The sequence below is a fragment of the Erithacus rubecula genome (genome assembly GCF_903797595.1).
Source record: "Erithacus rubecula genome assembly, chromosome: 3".
In the NCBI taxonomy this organism is placed as follows: Eukaryota; Metazoa; Chordata; class Aves; order Passeriformes; family Muscicapidae; genus Erithacus; species Erithacus rubecula.
The window spans coordinates 60,663,038-60,681,610 of record NC_136689.1 but is presented as its reverse complement, the minus strand read 5'-3'; the positions used below and the strand labels follow the sequence as shown (position 1 = coordinate 60,681,610).

At 37.1% G+C, this 18,573-nt stretch overlaps 1 protein-coding gene across 5 annotated transcripts in view; it reads left to right on the top strand.

Annotated features, from left to right (window-relative positions):
- RANBP9 (RAN binding protein 9) overlaps positions 1-18,573 on the top strand; it is a 38,839-nt gene that overhangs the window by 5,121 nt on the left and 15,145 nt on the right. For all 5 annotated transcript variants that reach the window (XM_079302082.1, XM_079302080.1, XM_079302081.1 and 2 more), the window contains exons 2-4: positions 3,926-4,037; positions 14,740-14,792; positions 16,545-16,712. In XM_079302082.1, coding sequence (XP_079158208.1) covers positions 3,926-4,037; positions 14,740-14,792; positions 16,545-16,712 — 333 coding nt within the window. The remainder of the gene's footprint in view (positions 1-3,925; positions 4,038-14,739; positions 14,793-16,544; positions 16,713-18,573) is intronic.

Sequence of the window (18,573 nt, the reverse complement as noted above, 5' to 3'; positions counted from 1 at the left end):
CAAGTCATTGAACCACCTGTTGGAAATAACTGCAGTTCAGCTTATGTAAACTTAATTTAAGGATTTAAACTGGATAAGCACGCTTACTTTTGTCTAGGTAGGTGCTCCCTTAGACTTCTTTTGGGATATTTGGTGTATATGCATTATAGACTTAGTTTTATGTTCAAAGATTATCTTTTTTGAAAGCAGAGTTGACTTCTTTGAACATGGTTTTTATCGGAATTAGCTTTTTTGTCAAGTAAAATAATTTAAATTATTTTGCTTAAGGAGTAGTGATACAGCTTGTAGTAAAAATCATTAGTATGAATACTTAAAAAATGAAATAAAACATGGTCAACTCATGGTTGTCAAACACTTCTAATGAAAGCCCAAGTGAAGACAGTTCTAGTAATTGAACTTACCTATGATCTGGTTTACAGTGTAAAATTCAAGATTCGTGGATGTGTTTTCCCTTCTCTGCCCCCAGTGCATCTGTTTGCAGAGTTCTCTTCATAATGCTGAAAATCTTTAGTGTTAAATATTGCATACTTCAAAAGTGTTCTTTTACATGCTCAACCTATAGCTTGTGACTGTGAAAGGGTCTGTTTTGAGGAAACATTGGGCAGTATCTGTGTGATCTACTTCAGGTGTTTGGAACCTCTGATTCTGAAGTTCAGAGTTGGGTGTCAAAGTTCTTTTTTATTCACAAGTGAGGAAGTGAGGATTCAGGTTACCAAAGAATGTGTCAGCAGTACAAGACATCAAAGTTAATGGGCCACTCAGCTCAAGAGTCCCATTGGTGACAGTGATCACAATTGCTGAGGAAAGAAATCTGAAAACATGTTGGGCATAAACGGTTTATGTGTGTTTCCCCTCTCAGCTTCCAGCCATTTTAAGCTGAAGGACATTCTGAACTCAAGGCAGTGTCTCAGTTAACTGCTGTTCTAGAAGCTTGCCCAGTGTCCTCTTAAACACTAACATCAATAGTAGCCTGTGGTATGAAATTTTGCATTTCAGATAACTGTTCAGTTAAGAGCCTCTTCCTTGTTTTAAAGCAGGCTGATAAACAAGAATCTCATGACCACACATAATTTAGCTTGATGGTACTGAAAGACTCAACTACCACGTTCAGACAGTGTAGATATACTTGAAATATTGGAAAGTAGTTAACTGGATGATGTTGAGCCTTCTCTTAGACATATTAATTGCATGTAAGTATAAATAAAAGCAGTATGCTCAAGCAGTAAAATGGGATTCATAGGAGATTATGTTAAAAGGACAGCAGTTCTAAATTTAGGGTGTCTTCTGTTTTAATGGGATGAAAGTAGTTTTGGGCACTGACTTCCCCAAGCATGTTGCTTCACCACATGAAGTGTTTGGCAATACTGGTAAGGTATCCTGTTACTTCTGCCCCTATGTTGACCTCTTATTTGCAGTGTGACAGCTGTGTGTGACTGTGTTGTGAACTGGATCAGGGAACTGATCTGCTGCTTAAAAAAATCTGGTAGGTTTCTTAAACCCTGATCAGCTAATCAATCTGGTTCCTGGAATGTCCTTGCAAATAACTGCCTGGATTGGGGAGGAGGTGGGAGAAGGAGAGTTGCAGGAAGAGGTGCTAAGAATACCTTAAATAGGTATTGTTTCCAAACACTTAGATTGTGATTTCACGAAGCTAAGTCTGCTGGGTAATAGATTTACATTTTCAGTAATATTTGGCTGGTTCCTACTGCTTTAGTCTTTTCTATGTGGAAGACTTTCCCAAATAAGGAGAATGACTCAGACTGAAACTACACAGATTGTCAAGTACCTAGAGTAACCAAGGGAACTTCTTTGCAGTCTATTTTAAAGTAAAAACCTGAAGATGTTTAAAAAAGAAAGTATTTTTCCTTCCTCCAGTGCATTGTTTAATTTTACTTTTTTGAACTTAAGGGAGCTCAGTGTTCTGCCCTTTTAGCTGAAGGATTTCTACATACTTAGGCATAATAATCTTTAATAGCTAAATAGTGATGTACTAGCATTTGAAAACCAAGCAAACCCATGGAAGTGCTAAGATTATATACTTGGTTATTATGCTTGTTGTCACAGCCTGAGGAAATAACTTAAAATTAGTGAAAAATAAAACATATTGTGTATGGAGGAGTAAATTATTGTTTTTCCTCATGTGATACATCAGAAATCAACATGCAAAAGATAGGCAGCAAGCTTAACATTGTCAAACCTGTGAAGTGATCGAAAGATCTCTATACAAAAAAAAAATGTTTAGTAGTACCAGCAACACACTGAAGCAAGCAATGTATTTGCACTCAGAAAAGTAAGGTGGTTGACCACTTGTCTTTACATAGTAGCACACTGGGGTGAGCCATTAACATCAGAGAAAACATGGGATGTTAAACCTAATGTCAGTGAGTGAAGAATTTGTGATGCACTAGTAAAGTTTGATTGCTGCTGTGGCCGTGGTGAGAGTTGTCCCTCGCTGAGCACGTGCCATTGGTTAGGAGCTGGTGAGTCCTGGCTCTGCAGGCTGATAAGCACTGACAGTTCCATGAACAAGGGAGCACTGTGCTCAGAGATTCTGTACAGGTCAGTCCCTGACCCTCTGCCCTTAGAGGTTTTGTACTGTGGGCCAGCTGGGCCTGATCTTTCTGCCTGCCTACACTGTCATTCTCCTGCAGTTTCTTCTTTGCTGTGTGACCTGACTTGCTGCACCTGAAACATGATTAATCTGAGCCTGAGCATAATGTGCTAGTGTTCATGGCCCTGGAAGAAGTGTGTTTGGTTGTGGGATTTTTGCATATGCAGATCAATTGCTATGCAGGTGCAGTAGGCCTCCCTGTCTGGACTGGAAATGACAGCTGGAGTGCTGCAGCACAAGTGATTTGTACAGCACACTCAAAACAGGCAGATCCTTTTGTCATACTACAGATCCACATGAAGAGTAGGCATGGGATCTGTGTGAATTATTCTTATGGCAATGACAGTCTGTTTCTGGTTTCCATCTTACTGAATTACCTTACCTCTTGCCACAATCCAGTATACTTTCCATCTTGTTTGCTAAATCTTTTTGAACTATATCTGGTGGTCCCATGCATGACTGCCACACAAAAGTTGAGGAATGTGAGTGTACCTGGGAGACACTGTGGCTTGCTTGAGCAGGTTGTTGCTAAAACAAGTCACCTGGTCAAAAGCCTGCTTCCAAGTTGCCTTTGGAAAGGGCTGTGAAAGGAATGACACATTGAGAAGATTAGTCTTAGTAGAGTGCATGTGGCTTTTGGGTTTAGATTGAAAATCCTGAGAGTAGACAAGAGCTGAAATGGGGCATTATTGTGGCAGATCTAATGTATAGTGAGCCTAATGAGAAAAAGGAGTAGGAGCTGTGTGAGCTCACTTGCAGGCTGTAAGGCTTAATGCTGTTCTGAAACAACATTCAGAATGTGGAAATTAATTATGAGTAGTACATTGTATATAATGACTGATGTTTATTCTGGAGGACGTTAGAATTGAAGTGTCTTCAGTAACTTGTAGACTCAGAAGTACTAAGCACTAGATGAAATTCTTATGTCATGTTTTCAGTCTATAAAAATGAATAATCTCTGCGTTTGAGAGATTGTACAGTTCTTTTAAACACAGGTGGCCTTTTGTCAATCACAGTACTTAGAATGGTGAAACTTTTTCCTGATTTCCCTTCAAATAATTGTAGGACCTTTCTGGATTACTATATCCAGGAGTTATTTTAGCATCCTTAGTTGCAATATGGGTGCTCACAATGCAAATGTAATGTTAAAACAAAATACTCCAGCATAAAAATCAGTTTGATTAGAATATTGCATGTTGTTTGCTCATTGCATAAGCTTTTTGTTTTGAGTAGTTGGAATGTATACCTTGGAGTCACCTTCTGCAGTTAACTAAAACACATTTTTTGTGTATTTTGAATGTTCTTGTTTTTCAGGTCATGGAAAAACTCCAAAAGATGCTGCTTCTGTTCGAGCTACACATCCTATACCTGCGGCCTGTGGCATATACTATTTCGAAGTTAAAATTGTCAGTAAGGGAAGAGATGGGTAAGCAGAGTGCATTATTAATTAATTATTTGTTGAAATACTGCCTCACATCATCTTTCAATCAACAGCATATTTGGTATCAAAAATTAATTTTATATTTTACCACTTTATATAGCTTGACTCCTTATTCCTGAGAAGTTGCACTTATATCTGATTCTTTTAACAGAGTTGATTGTGGTATTTAATGTCCACAAATGAGTGTACACAATAAATACCCAAACATCACCTTATTTTTTCTTGACAAAAAAGTTAGGGTTTGAATGACCTGTTTGACCCTGCTGTTAGCTTTAAAGGAGTTGGGCTTTGGCTATATGGATTTACAGACTTTCATGAATTTCTTAGGGTGTGTGGCAGACCAACTTATTTCCTCAGTGTGATCTTTTCATGGATATCATATCAATTTTGAAACAGAAAATTATTATTAAGGCTACTTACTGATGAACAGTAATAAGAGCAAATGAGAATATTCTGAATAAGTGCCTGGGAATTTGTCACCCAATGGAAAGAACAAGAATTGATGAGTAAGAAGCTGCTGCTTCCCATAATCCATCTGAATTTTGAATTTGTTGAAGCACTAATGATACATGCTTCTAAGTCTGCTGAGGCAGATAGAATCTCACCTGGAAAAGTCTTGAAGTGCTAATGAAATCTTTGCTAGAGCAAAGATTTTCGTCTTTCACTGCTTTTGGTAGAGGATGTGTGTTAATTCTGATACACTGTATGACTGCTTTCTGATGTGCTGTAGTACATTCTCCTATTCTGCTTCAAGGTTCTAGTCAGGACTGGCTGTCCCTGTTCCAGGTACTGTGTTCCAGCACGTTGCAGGTGCTTATGGCCTGTTGTGAAAATAATTTTAGGGACAAAAGAATTGTGGATGAAATTCAGTACCTTTGTCTTTTCTTTGTCTTGCTACAGTTTGTTCCTTTCATTTTCCCAGAGTCCTGTAAGACTTCTGTAAGTCAGAAAGAGTATTAAAACTTCTTTGTTTTCCTTATAGTATTGCATGGTTTTGAAAGAATAGCCTCTCAGTAGGGCTGCAGCTTTGTAGGGACATTTAGGAGTTTGTTATTTCTGTTCTCAGAAGTTATTCCTGGGAGAGTTCTTTGTTATGAAAAATGTACATCCATAGCTACTTTTGTTGCACTGTAAAGACCTAGTTATTAGTAAATTGAGGTGGTAGAAATTAGTTTTTCAAGTGATGTTCTGCTGCCAATTTTAGGGACACTTTATTTTTTGGGGGGGGTGTGTATGAGTTTCTTGGTTTTCTGGTTTTGACTTTTTTTTTTAATTTTAGGAATATTTTTTAAAAAATTATCCTGCTGTTGTGGGTTAAGGAGAGCTTCTTACTGTGACTTGCTAGTGGTGTGTCTCTTCTTGAAATAGGTTTCTGCCTACTTAGTTTGGAAGGTAGCTTTTTTGAAGTGATGGGTTTCAAAAAGTGTCCACATATGTGGGTGTGCTGTTTTACATTGGTCTTCTAACACTTCCCCTTGGATACTTTGTGTTGGATTTTCGTAATTTCAAATTCAGTAGACCACTCAAAGCAATCCTGAAAAAGTGGGAAAACATCAAAGGAAAGTTTTACAAGGTTTTGTGTTTAAATGGTTACTTGTGAGGTGTATATAGCTACGACTGAAGTTGCCTGCTGAGATTACTGAAAAAAGTGCCCCTCCATTTTTTATGTAAATACTGCCTCATCCTTGCTTCAGCCTTGTGATCTTCATTTAGTGTCAGTTTATGAAACATTAACTGCATAATGAGCTGAGGTGTTAATTTTTTTTCATTGTATAAGATAGTATGGAAGCTGGGAAATACTGTACACACAGCTAAAGCCAAATGTCGCTTGGCTGATAAAGACCAGGAGTCAACATGTGACATCTCACTGCCTGTTAAATGTGTATCTCTAGATGCTGTTCACAGGTCCAGGAGGGCTTTGATGAGATGCAGGATGAATCTCTTACAGTTCACTGTTACCTTGCATTCAAACTAATAAATTTTTCTGTAATAAGTAAGCTGGGGAATTTAATGCAGGGAAATAGAAACCAGTTTGTGTCTGTTTGGATTTATTAGTTCTTTTTCACTGCCTGTTGTGTTTCACCTAGCTTGCTCCAGGTACATTTTTACCATTTTTTTTTCTTTTTGTCATCTAGTAATGGGATTAGGAGGACCATGTCTGTAGAAGACCATCATGTAACTAATAGGGTCAATTAGCTAAAATGCCTTACTTGCAAAATCATGTGTTCTCAAGGTCTAAGCCTAGCTGTGGAAGCAGTAGAGCTGCATTTTATAGTGCTGTTTAAAGTAAATCCTGGACTACCCAAGGCAACTGAGATATCTATCTGTAAGCTGAAGTACAGCTTCCAACTTTCATAAATGTCAGTGGATAATTTAGTGATGTTTGTTTGGAGTTCCCTTTGGTAGTAGCCCTTACTACATCTATTTATTTTTTTTTAATAAACCCAGCTTAAAGTATTTAGTCCATGTACTATATTAAAGGGATATGTCTAACAGCATTTTTGCTTGTATGCTCTTCTTAGCATGACTTGCCTGAAATAATCAAAAAACCTTTACTAAAAACCTGCTGTAGGAGATCCATTTTTCATGCTACTGTAGCACTTGAAAGTGCTGCTCCTGGAATCTAATCTTGCATATCTGAAAGTAGCAGGGCAAAAATGACTCTTCTCTGAAGAAGCACAGCTCTTTTTTGTTTAGGGTGTGGATAGAGTATGGCTCCTTGTGGCTGTCTGTGTTTGAGCACAGCATTGGTTTTGTCCCTCTAATGACCTAGGCAATTAAATTTTTTAACATGTCTATATGCGTAACTGGCTTGAATGGAAATTTGAAGGTGTGTAATATGTTAATTTTGCAGAAGTTTGTGACCAACTTGGAGAGCATTATGAACACACTGAAGAAAGTGTGAAAAAACAGGTTTTCTAGGAAGGAAGAACTGGATATGGAAATTAGTGTTGCAGAGCAGATGAACAGTGAAGTTGCTTTTTGATACCTCCACGTGGTATGATAGAGACAGTAACTGATGGTACTGGATGAGAAAAAGAGAAGTGAGAATTAAGTTGAGTAAAAGTAATAAGGTCAAAATATCATTCAAAATCTGTCTTGGTATTTGTAGGGTGTTTGACACAAGAAGTCCTAATGTGCTGCTACCGTACAGATACGTGAAATAATTATCCTAAATATTTTTGAATTCTTGCTGAAAGTTCTAACCAACTGTCATATTGCTTTGTAAATATTTCCTGTTGTTCTTTATTTCTTCAGTTTTCTTTCTTAGTTTCATGTTGTCTTTTGTAGCCTATGGGCCTCTATTTATATATATTCTCCTTTTATCCTCTCTTTTGCTTTTGGCTCGTGTGGAACATTGTGGATGGTTATGTGAGTGATTGGAGACAGTAACGGTAGAAGGGTAATGGGTGTATGGGGAGCAGTACCAAGGTGATGATTGGAAAGCATGGTAGGAAGGGGACTATTAACTAACAGTAAGTTATGTCTGCATCTCTGTTGAAGTGTCCAGTCAACTTAAATCAAAATTTTGGCCTTGAGAAGAAGCAGTCTCTGAACACTCATTGAGTTCATGTCCCTTTTCCCGGTTTGTGACTGTTTGTGTCAGCTTTATGGTAAACCTGATTGGATAACTCATTTTCCAAAAGCTGACCTCCAGAGTGAGTTTATTTTCATTCAGTTTTGTTCCCCAGTATGGCTGTTTGTATCGTTTCATGAGTAGCTATGACAGCAAAAGAGGGTGAAACTAGGAGCAGGAAGCAGAATCTGGAACAAGGGGACTGGGTTTGCTACTTTTGGTTACAGTACAAGCTTATACCCATTAATTTTAGTTTAAATACAGCCTTTTGGTTTTTTGTCTTTCACCAGGAGAAACCTGTTTCTTTCCTAGGGAAAATGAACTTCTGGGAAGAATACTTTTATCCTTGATTTGTAAATACAATTAGTTAGAATGGGCAAATAATAGTAATGCCATCTAATTCTAGATGGTCTTCAGTGCTTTTAGAGCAGCTAAAAGCTGCGTAAAAATTTTGCATTTTAAGCATAAAGTGCAAAATCATAGAAACACAGAACGGTTTGGGTTGGAACAGACCTTAAAGATCATCCAGTTCTAACCCCACCACCAAGGGCAGGGACACCTTCCACTAGACCAGGTTGCTCAACACTCCATCCAACCTGGCTTGGAACACTTCCAATTTTTTTTTTTTTTTTTTTTTTTTTTTAAGAAGAATGAAAACAAGGATTGGGAGTGATAAGCCATTCAGAAAAATCAATGAAAATAAGTTTAGAAAGGCTGTATTCTTTTAGCAGATAGCACTGAGCTTGCACTTCTGTGAGCAGGGTTGTTTAGTCTGCGGGGTGGTGGTGCTGATGCAGATCTTCATGGCCAGGCTTCATAGCACACGTGTAAGTTCTGCTAAATGTTATGCACCAAAATAAAATGTAAATTCATGCAAGTAACAAGCATGTTTTTGGTGAAGCAGTGTTAATAAGGCTTTAGATGCTTGTTACACTATGGCTGGTTTTTAACACTGGATGTACAATCAGTCATCTGTTGTTTTGGCAGTATCTTGTGTAGTATGTGTTGTGTATGAGATGAAGTAGGTGGTGAAGCAAAAAAGGAAAAACTATCCAAAACAAAAATACCATGAGAATTAAGTTTGAGTTTTCATGACACCTATGCCTGTGGTGGAGACTGAACTGTTTTAGAGTGTTTGAGTCATGTTTGTGAAATACAAATGCTTTGTTGTCTTCTAGTGAAGGTATGTGTAGCTCTTCAAACGCAAACTATACTTTTGTATTACAAGTTGTTTGTGTTGAAGTAAGTTGGCTTTTCTTTCAGTGCCCAGTATACCTTTTTTTGTTCAACAGAAGCATAAACCAATAAGCAAAGTATATAACATTGTCAGTTGCTGGTTGCTTTGTATTTGTTCTGTACATTTCTAGTGTCTTCTGAAAATTTTATGCAGTTCCAAGACCTGTTTTTACAGTTTAATATGTCTCCAGCAGCTATTTGTTAAAAAACCAGGCATTTGTTAAAGCAACCTGCACAACTTCACTCAGTCTCTATTTACATATAACTAGGCCTTGCAGCATTATTAGCAGAGTACTTGTGTATAGAGTAGAATCTGATAAGATCTGAAGTATCCTTCTTTCATTAGTGTCTTCATTTGAATTGTAGCAGCTGCAAGAAGAGATCAGGTCATGAATCAGCAAGTGTATCTTTTCTTAAACTGTAGCAGTAATTAATTTTTACCTGAGTGTATGAAAGCAGACATTGACAGAAATGAACATTAACTAAACGTGTAGTAAGACTGTTTGAGGTTTGTGTTTAGCTAGTCAGAAATATTGGAATTGTGACAAAATTATTTTTTCTTTGTTGATGTATACTAGGAATTAAAAATTGTAATTTAAAAAGAGAGTCAAGAGAATATATTTAATTTCTTGGTCTTAGCTTCTTGAGAAATCTTTTAATTCTTTCTTCAGAAGCTCATTAATATAAATATAGTGTATAGATGATAACTTTACTGTAGCCTACACTTGCATTATATTATTTTTTTTTGCAACTATTCTTTTCTGACAGTATGGTCCCCGAAAAAGCTCTAGTGCTTGGGGAAAAGATGAAATGGTGAAACCTCAAAGTGGGAGGGATGTCAGTAAATGAGAATTCTTCTAGAAACATTAGAGCAATCACAAGCAAAATGCTACAAGAGTAACAGTTTCAAGCACTATGCAAAATGACTGCCTGATCTATTTTTGGTTTTTCCTCTCCATGCAGAACTGCATTAATCTGAAACCTGGGTTTATCATGTTCAAAATACTGTTTCCTTGGAAATACTCCATAAAATTAAACTTGTTTTCAATTTTAAATGAAAGACTCAAGCTGTCTATGGCATATTTTGAAACATTTAAATAGATTAACATCTCATTTCTTATTGTGACTGTGCAGACAATAAGGATCTTGAACTGGCACATTTCTACAAAATTTTAGTGCAGAGTAATTATATTAAAGATACATGTAGGTACCTTTTTAATGTGCTTTATTTCTGGTCTCAGTGTCAGTGAAGGCAGTGCAGAAAACTATAGGATAACTTTATTCAAACTTTTTATGTCATTGCAATTGAGTTGGGAGGGCCCTATAGAAGTTTATGGAGTCTTTAAATTCCTACAGATGATGCAGTTTTGTCTTTGCCTTCTTTCCAAGATACAAACATAATGATAAAACAAAATATACCTGTTATATAGCTTATGGTTTTTTCAGTGTACTTCTACTTTCCTTAGTAATCAATGCATTCAAAACATTAGGGTGTTTTCACTTGCCTTATTTATGGCTGTAAACATCTGTTAGTGCTTTGTATTAGATTCCCTACAGATATTATGGTAACGTAGGTGTTAACACTGTATGGTTGAAGTTGCTTCCTTTAAATGTATAGCACGTAGGGAATAAGGTACCACGTTGATTACCTACTTTCTGCAACACCAAATGAGTTGTTTTTTGAAGCCTCATGTAGCAGTTCCTTGGGTTATAATACCTTTATATGTAGGCACATATGTAGGACCAGTGGAGTCTGAAGGAATTTGACTCTTTGCAGATAGCAGGTGAAATTTCTGTACTAAGGAGGCTATTACATACTAGTATGTAAATATCTGCTAAATTATTTTAGTTGTCTTTATAAATACAATATGGATTTTTTTTTTCTTTTTTTTTTTTTTTTTTTTGCTAGAGTAGCGATTAGTACTTGAATTTATCTTCAGCCTTTCTGAGGTGTTTGTGGTTCAGTATAGTTTTTGAGATTTCTCTTTAGGGAGTGAGCAGGATAGGATATAATTAATCTGAGCTTTGATTTTAATCAGCTTTCATATTGAAAGAACTTTCATATACCTTCAACATGGGGGCTACAAGATCAAATGGAACAGTTACAAATAAAAACTCAGAGTTGTATCTCTGCATTTTTTAAATTTCTCAGTCTTTTAGCATCTGCAGTTCTGTGCCATCTCTTACTGTTGTTTTTTTCTTCTATTTGGCTCTGGCTGTTTTTATTTCTCACAATTAGTCTATTCAGGCATCCAAGTAGAAACTTTAGTCTACAGCAAAAATGTAAATTTAGCTCTTTGACTAGAAAGATACTTGAGGAGAAAATAGTTATTGTGAGCTTTCTGCTTCGTAAATATTTCTCTGCAGAGAATCCTAGGCTTTTTAGTATGTGTTACAGGAAAAAGGTAGCTATCATAGGGCTTTTTTTTTTTTTTTTTTTTTTTTTTTAACATTTCCTCTTCTACTTTATGGTAAAAAAATTGAATCTTCAGCGGATTTTGAATTCTGTAGTTTTGTGGTGTTCCTTAAGTTTCTATATGACTTGTGAAATGTAAACTAGAAAATATACTGAGACACTAAAATGGTAACCTATATCTTAATTGAACTGGACTGGAACAAGAATAAATACAATTTGAAGTGAAAAACCAAAACTTTGTAAAATACACTTGCCTTCTTGGTCCTTAGTACCAATTTGGCTGTACTTTAAATTGTTTTCCAGCTATAGTCTCTTATTTCAGTCTCTCATGGGTTGATTTCAAGTCTTCCATGAGTGGTTGTTCGTTATTTTATGAGCTCCTGTCGAGCATGTTAATGAGGTGCTGAGTAGCAGCCAGGGTGACTGAAATTGCTCAGAAGGACGGGCTGCTTAATAAGCAGGCACCTGGCCACTTGGTGCCATTTGCCTGGGTAAAGGGTCCTGCCACTGCAGCAGCCAAGGTGTGTCTGGGTAGGGAGCAGAGGTGGAGGATAGTCCTCAGGTACCGAGGGAGGTGCATCAGAACCACACCATTGTTCACCCTCTCTGCTCTCTGAAGCCACGCTGTGACAGGTCCATTTTTGGAAGGTGCTACAGGACTGAGGGTGCTGCTTCGTGGTGCTGACACCTCCACTTCTCAAGGGCAGCTCTTATGGCCTGACACAGCTACATACAGGAAGAACAGGTTCACTTTGGTCTCCTAGACCAAACCTATTAATGTGACAGGACAGCAAGAAGTGCATCATGGGCTGACTTAGAACATTCTGGGCCAGCATTGCACCTGGGCTGCTGCTTGTGCTGCCCATCATTTTTGTCATAGACTAAGGGAGGAAAACTTAAATATGTAGCTCTGCCACTTTTCTTCTCCTGATCTTGATGTGCACGAAACGTGAACTTGAAGCAGCAAACAGGACAGCAATTTATGTACTTCCTCCCACTGAAGCAAGTCTTTTTGCAGACCCTGACTCTTAACCTAAACAATAGTTAAGTGTCTTAAAAAAACAAGCTAAAAAATCGATTGGAGTCTGTGAAGGTTGCAGGTGTGAGGTAAGAAAGTTACATGTAGTGGTTTGGCATAAGTGCAACTCCAGTAAATAAATTTTAAAGCATTTAATGCCTGTTTGTCATGGTACTCTTTTTCCCCCTCAATTTATAGTGTATGAATCTATCTGAACATGAGATTACCTATCTATCAACTATAAAAAATAATAAATTAGATTAATTGATGAGCCTTTAATTTCGCTCACTTCAAACCATAAGTTGTAGACATTCCTTTTGCCTTGTGAAAAATATCTATAGTAAATGTATTAATTATTTTGAATGTTTTTATTTAATTTCAGTTTCTTTTAATAGCAAGTGTCCTTCATGAAATGGTGTTAACATTTTGAGTAGTTGTAAATGAACCCAGGGAAAAATACATATTGTTGAACATCCATTTTCTTCCTGGGATGGTGTTGGTGGCTAGTGCTTTCCAGTCATTACCAATGGGTAAAGATTCCTTGTTCCCAGCTGCATTAAATACAGTGTATCTGTGTTTAAAGCTGTTACTGAGGAGGCTTGGAAGTTAGGATATCTGAGGAAGAAAACAGTGGTGGTATCAAAATGTTGCCTAGACAATGACAATCTGTCTAGTATTTTACATTCTTGTGTAACCTTAGTCTTGTTACTATAAAAATACTGAAACCAAACCTTGATTGCATTTTTAATATGACTTGCATTCGAAGGCTTTCTGCAGTCAGTGGAGTTCAAGTTATCTAAACTTGTTTTTAAAATTAAACATCCTTTCTTTAATGAACAAGAGATTTTCAGTCTTTACATGAGTATCCTTCATGTGTTAGACCCCAGACTTTGCTAATAACAACTCTGCCTTTATTATTTAAGACAAAATCAAGGGGTTTCCACTTGTTGCTTTCATTTATAATTGGTTTGTTCAATTTGCTGCTGCAGTGGTGCCTCAGTAATGTATTCAACACTGCAGCAAAGACTGATCCTTTTGTTTGTTGCCCTTTTCTTCAGCTCTTCAGTGTTTTTAAATGTAATATCTGCTATATATGGTTCTGAGGTTCCATTTCAGGCTGGTGTGTTTGAGGGAGAGGAAGATGGCACTATTATACATTAAAAATTGTCAGAGGAAGGGCTTTGTAAGTATCAAACATAGAATCAGGTAAGATGACTGTTGGAAGTGATCCATAGAAAAAACAGAAACCCCCATACACAATTCAGCATATCACTTCTGAGATGTCCTGCTCAGTTTCATTCTCTGTCAAAACCTTTTTAAATAGCACTTCCAAGTGCAATAGTTGCTTAAAAAAATTATTTTATGAGATGGGAATACTAAGGTCATGTTTGTTGACTTAAACTGTTTTCAGATTGCCACAAGTGGATATTTTGTTTTCATACAGTTTATGGTTTATAGCAAATTTTTTTTTAACTGGTGTGAACTAGTGTCAAAATACTTTGAATGATTTAATAACTAGGAGATGTAGGTTTAGGTGATTTTTGGATGCTTGCTTTAGTTGTAAGAGGGAAGTTGCTTTATTTTGGGCAAGGGACAGTGGTGAAAGCCTAGCTTTTAATTTTGTAGTTTCTCTTTTTATATTCCTGTTGTCTTGGTAATGGCATTAGTTTTGCTTGAGAAACAAACAAAATTGATTTTGCTAACTTCTAATAGTGTTATGTAGGAAAATCTTCATTTCTGCTTTCCAGTATTTGCTATTGTTAACAATTGTACTGGACACTGACTTTATTGAAACCACATTTTTGTAAAGCTGACTTTTGGACTTTATTTCAGATTTCTGGATAGTATAGTACAAATATTTCCTGCTCTTTAGTTTGCCATCAGATTGCAAACAGCTAAGTGCCATTGCTGGTAAATTTCTCATGTTAACATTCTGCTCTACAATCCAGGCCTTTGAGGTTTCAATGTGATCTTTTCATAAATGCTGTGCAAGGACACCTTTGGCTGCTAAAATAACGCAGTGTTGCATGTATTTTATAAAATTTTTCATTCCAGTGTGTCTTCAAAAACATCATTAGGTATGTTTAAGATGATGAAATTGGTATGTGTATGGATGTACCCCATGGCTTCCAAAATAAGTGGTGACCTTTGACTTCCTTTGTTCATGCTTTAAACATTTTAGCTAATACCATTATTTTTCATCAAAAACCCAGGATGCCAAAAATAAAAGAAAGTTGTCCTTACCTCCTGTGGAGACAGGATACGTCCATATTAAACCATATATGCTGGGAATCCCTAGTTCTAATGCCACTATTAAATGACCTCTCAGTAACTTAACTGGCAGATGATTAGTCAGCATTGTGTTTCTTGGCAGTGTTCTACATATATATATGTATTTTTGTGAGAGACAGATGCATTTCTTTTGTTTTTTCATTTTTAGTTACATGGGAATTGGGCTTTCGGCACAGGGTGTGAACATGAACAGACTACCAGGTATGTTTCAGTTACTTACATTGTTTTTTAAAATATGCTTCAGCTTTGGTAAGCAATGGAGTGTAGCATGACACCTCTGTGTTGTATCTGTTACTGGAGTTACATAACACTTGCAGCTGAAAAGTTCAACTTTTACTGTACATTTGCTCCTGTACTACTTCTGTCAGCTCTTACTGTTATTTATAACATTATGCAGATACTTTTTAGCAACGAAGCTAATTTTAAAATTTTCATCCTGTATCCTGATAAAAAGAAAGCTGTAGATTTCCGTGCTCCGTTTGCTGGATTTCTAGCAATGATGCTAAGATGTGCTGCTATGATACAAACTTTCTCATCTCAAACATGGAGGGAGCTCTCCTTCTGTCACTTTCTGTACCTTTATTTTTCCAGCCTTCATAGTAAGACTGTGTAGCCTAGTTTTAAGTTTTGATTATTCCACTGACCTGCATGATCAGGGACACTGTCTAGTTAACAATTATTTATAGTATATCTGAGTAGTACTTAAGAAAGTTTTATGTGTGTATACATAAAAGACTGGATTTTTAACAGATCTTTAAATGTGTAAAAAATATCCACCCAAAACCAACTGACTGACTTCCTTGAAATTATCAAAATATAAAACCATGTTGAATTGACCTTTGAGCATCTGCTTTTTCTTGCTTTTACCTTTCTTACCCAAATGCTCTGGTAGAGATTCATATGATGACTGCAAGTCCCCGTTACACTGTGAGCCCACCTAAGGCTGATGAATTATTAGTGGGTGGCATTAAGTTTGAGTATGATTTAGGATGCTATAATTATCAAAGATACTACTAATCAGTGTAACTGCAATAATTTGGGGTTGTCTTTAATTTACTGAGAGGTGCTTAATATGGTACCAGCTGAAGCCACTGATGATAAAGATTAAGGGTCTAAGTGTGGAAAGTACTTCCAAATTAACTTGTTAGGCAGCAGCATGACAGAAGAGGTTCAGTATTGAATTGCAGGGAGTGTAGATGGGTATTTATAAAATAGCACAGACCAAAATTGCTTGCATTGAGTAGTGTAATAGTATGCAGCTTCTTAAAGATTCTACAGCTTCTTCACCTGCAAAATCAGCACCATATTTGCATGCATAATGGTTTGCTCTTGGCTGTGATTTTCACCTGTATTGCTGATTTTTTTTCCTTTAATTTAAAATTTATTTTTATTTTCAGGGGCAGCATAGCTAGTTACACTTTAGTCTGGAAATCCTGTTATTATTCAGAGGCTGCTTGCTGCTGAATAATCATTGAGAATAATCAGGACAAGAAATATGTTTCCCCAGAGATGCCTGTTTGGTTTTTAGCCAGGAAGAATCTGATTATGACATATGGTAGCAATAGTTTTGCGAAATGAAAGGGAGAACAGGAGAATCTTCACTGCCTTACTGGGACATGTCAGATCTGTATATAGCTTTTTCATTTTCAGCATTGTAGCTGATTATATTTTTGGTGTTGGTAGTAGTATATGTTTGCATAAAGAGAAAAATGCATTATCTGAATTTGCATTACCTGTTGTACACTACAAATTACTTATTCAGCTGTTTTGATAAAAGATTTGTCATTTTAAAGATTACACAGCGGCTTTCCTAGATAAGAAATATTAGAAAGCAGAAAGCTGAGCATAGTAATTAACTGTATTAACCTGGCTAGAGTATACCAACTTAGCACAGTCTTTAATTTATTTAGTAATAAAGGAAATTAATAACTTGTGAATGCTTTTGTTCATTAGGTTGGGATAAACATTCATATGGTTACCATGGAGATGATGGACACTCATTCTGTTCCTCTGGAACAGGCCAACCTTACGGCCCAACGTTTACTACAGGCGATGTCATTGGTTGTTGTGTCAACCTTATCAATAACACCTGCTTCTACACCAAGAATGGACACAGCCTGGGTATGGAGAAGTGCTGCCTTTCATGACAGCGTTATGTCTTTAAGTCTGGTGTGATTAGGAAACTCTCTTCACATCAGGAGCAAAGGATTTGAGTAGTTCTTTTGATAGTTTGAGAGTCTATGAAATTTCTTCTGTGTCGTTTTCACTAATATTCCTTGTGAATTTGGGAGGATTCATCTTACAGCATCTCACTCCACAGGATCTGCGTTAACTCCATTACTGCATCCACAAATAGTGCTTGATGGTCATAAAGTAATAGATAATAAGAGAACTGAAGATAATGGAGAAGGGATATAGCTTAAAATTTCTTGCTGCTGTAGGGGGAGCACCCAGCCTCCACTAAAACCTTACACTGGTTGCATATTGTTTTGACCATAAGTGGGAGAACAGTGTCTTTTGGATTCCCAATCTGGAGTCATTCATAGTTGGGCTAAAGCTATAAATTAAAAAAGCTGAGCTAAAATTAAGTCCCTTAAACTCATACAGTAAATTGTAGTATTATGCAACACTGCAAGATAGTTTTTGAATTTGAAGATGTCAGGAGTGGGTGGAGTTAAAAATTCTTATGGAATATCCATTTCAGTTACTTAATGTAGTTTACTGAGCAAAGAAAGATACAAAGTGTAAAGAAAGAAGAAAAAAGTTGCTTCTGCATTAGTGAAGGAGTGGGGGCTTGGGAAGAGATCTTGGAATTGTGCTGAGGGGAGCAGGAACTTGGAAGGGCTAAAGCTCAAAGAAGAATAAAGTTTCTATGATGGCTAGAAATGTGATAAGGAAAAGAGAGGGTAGCATGAAGTAAGAGATTATTGAGATAGGTGTTCTTGAAGCTGGTGTTCTATTTTCTTACATTGGCAAACACAAAGTAGGTTTGGAAAAAAAGGATGTGGTTTGAATTCTTTTCTAGCCTCCCCGAACTAGACTGACAGTTTGTTTGCTCAGGCCTTGGGCAAACACATCTGACTTGGAAGTTTTCCTGCCTCTACTCACAGCAGGGCTTAGGAGTCTCCTGAGGTCAATTCCATGTAATCACTTCTGTGATTCTGTATTGTCATGATTTAATATTCCTTCTAAATTGAATGAGTCTGTACCTTGAGACCTAGGGCAGTGGGACACTTGAACCATGCACTGTGTAGTTGTTTCTTTTGGCATCCTGTTGCAGGATAGGTCAAAGTGGAAAATAATGGGCTTGTGTTTCCCCTAATATTTAGCTGGGTTAAAGCTGAGAAAAGCAGTCTTACCTTGCTCCCTGTCTGAAATATTCACAATGTGCCTGCAGGGAGGTTGCATCATTTGATCAACTGAAGAGACACGAGTGTTCTCACTACCCTTATGGTCACATGAAAGCATGAGCAAGCTAGGAAGGCAAGAGCAGAACCCTCCTTTTCAGAGGAAAACTTAGAGCAGACTGGATTAGGCCAACTGTGAAAGAACAGTGCAAAAGATTAACATCTGTTTTTAGAGGAGACCAGAATGGCATAGGTGAGGGGAGGCTAATAAAATGTCATCTGTCACAGACTGAGTCTAACAAACACTTTATGGATTTCAGAAGGAAACCTGGCAGTTCTTGTGCTGCCATGGGCTTTGCTACCTTTAGCTTCTGACAGAAGAAAATTGATTCTGTGTTGAGTGGAAAAAGAAATCAGAAATTCTGTCTGTCTCATGGAGTTGTTGCAGCTGCTAGCTGTCCAGAATTCCTGTAGGTTCATGACTTGGAGAACACTAATGTTTCTTCCCTGGGCCCATGTGTAAGTCTAGAATATAGGAAGTCCCTGGCTCATGTTGGGATTTGATGCTGCAGAAATGGCTAAGCAATTCTCATGCAAGTGTGAAATTCTGGGTTGAAAAAAAAGCCAAAACCAGC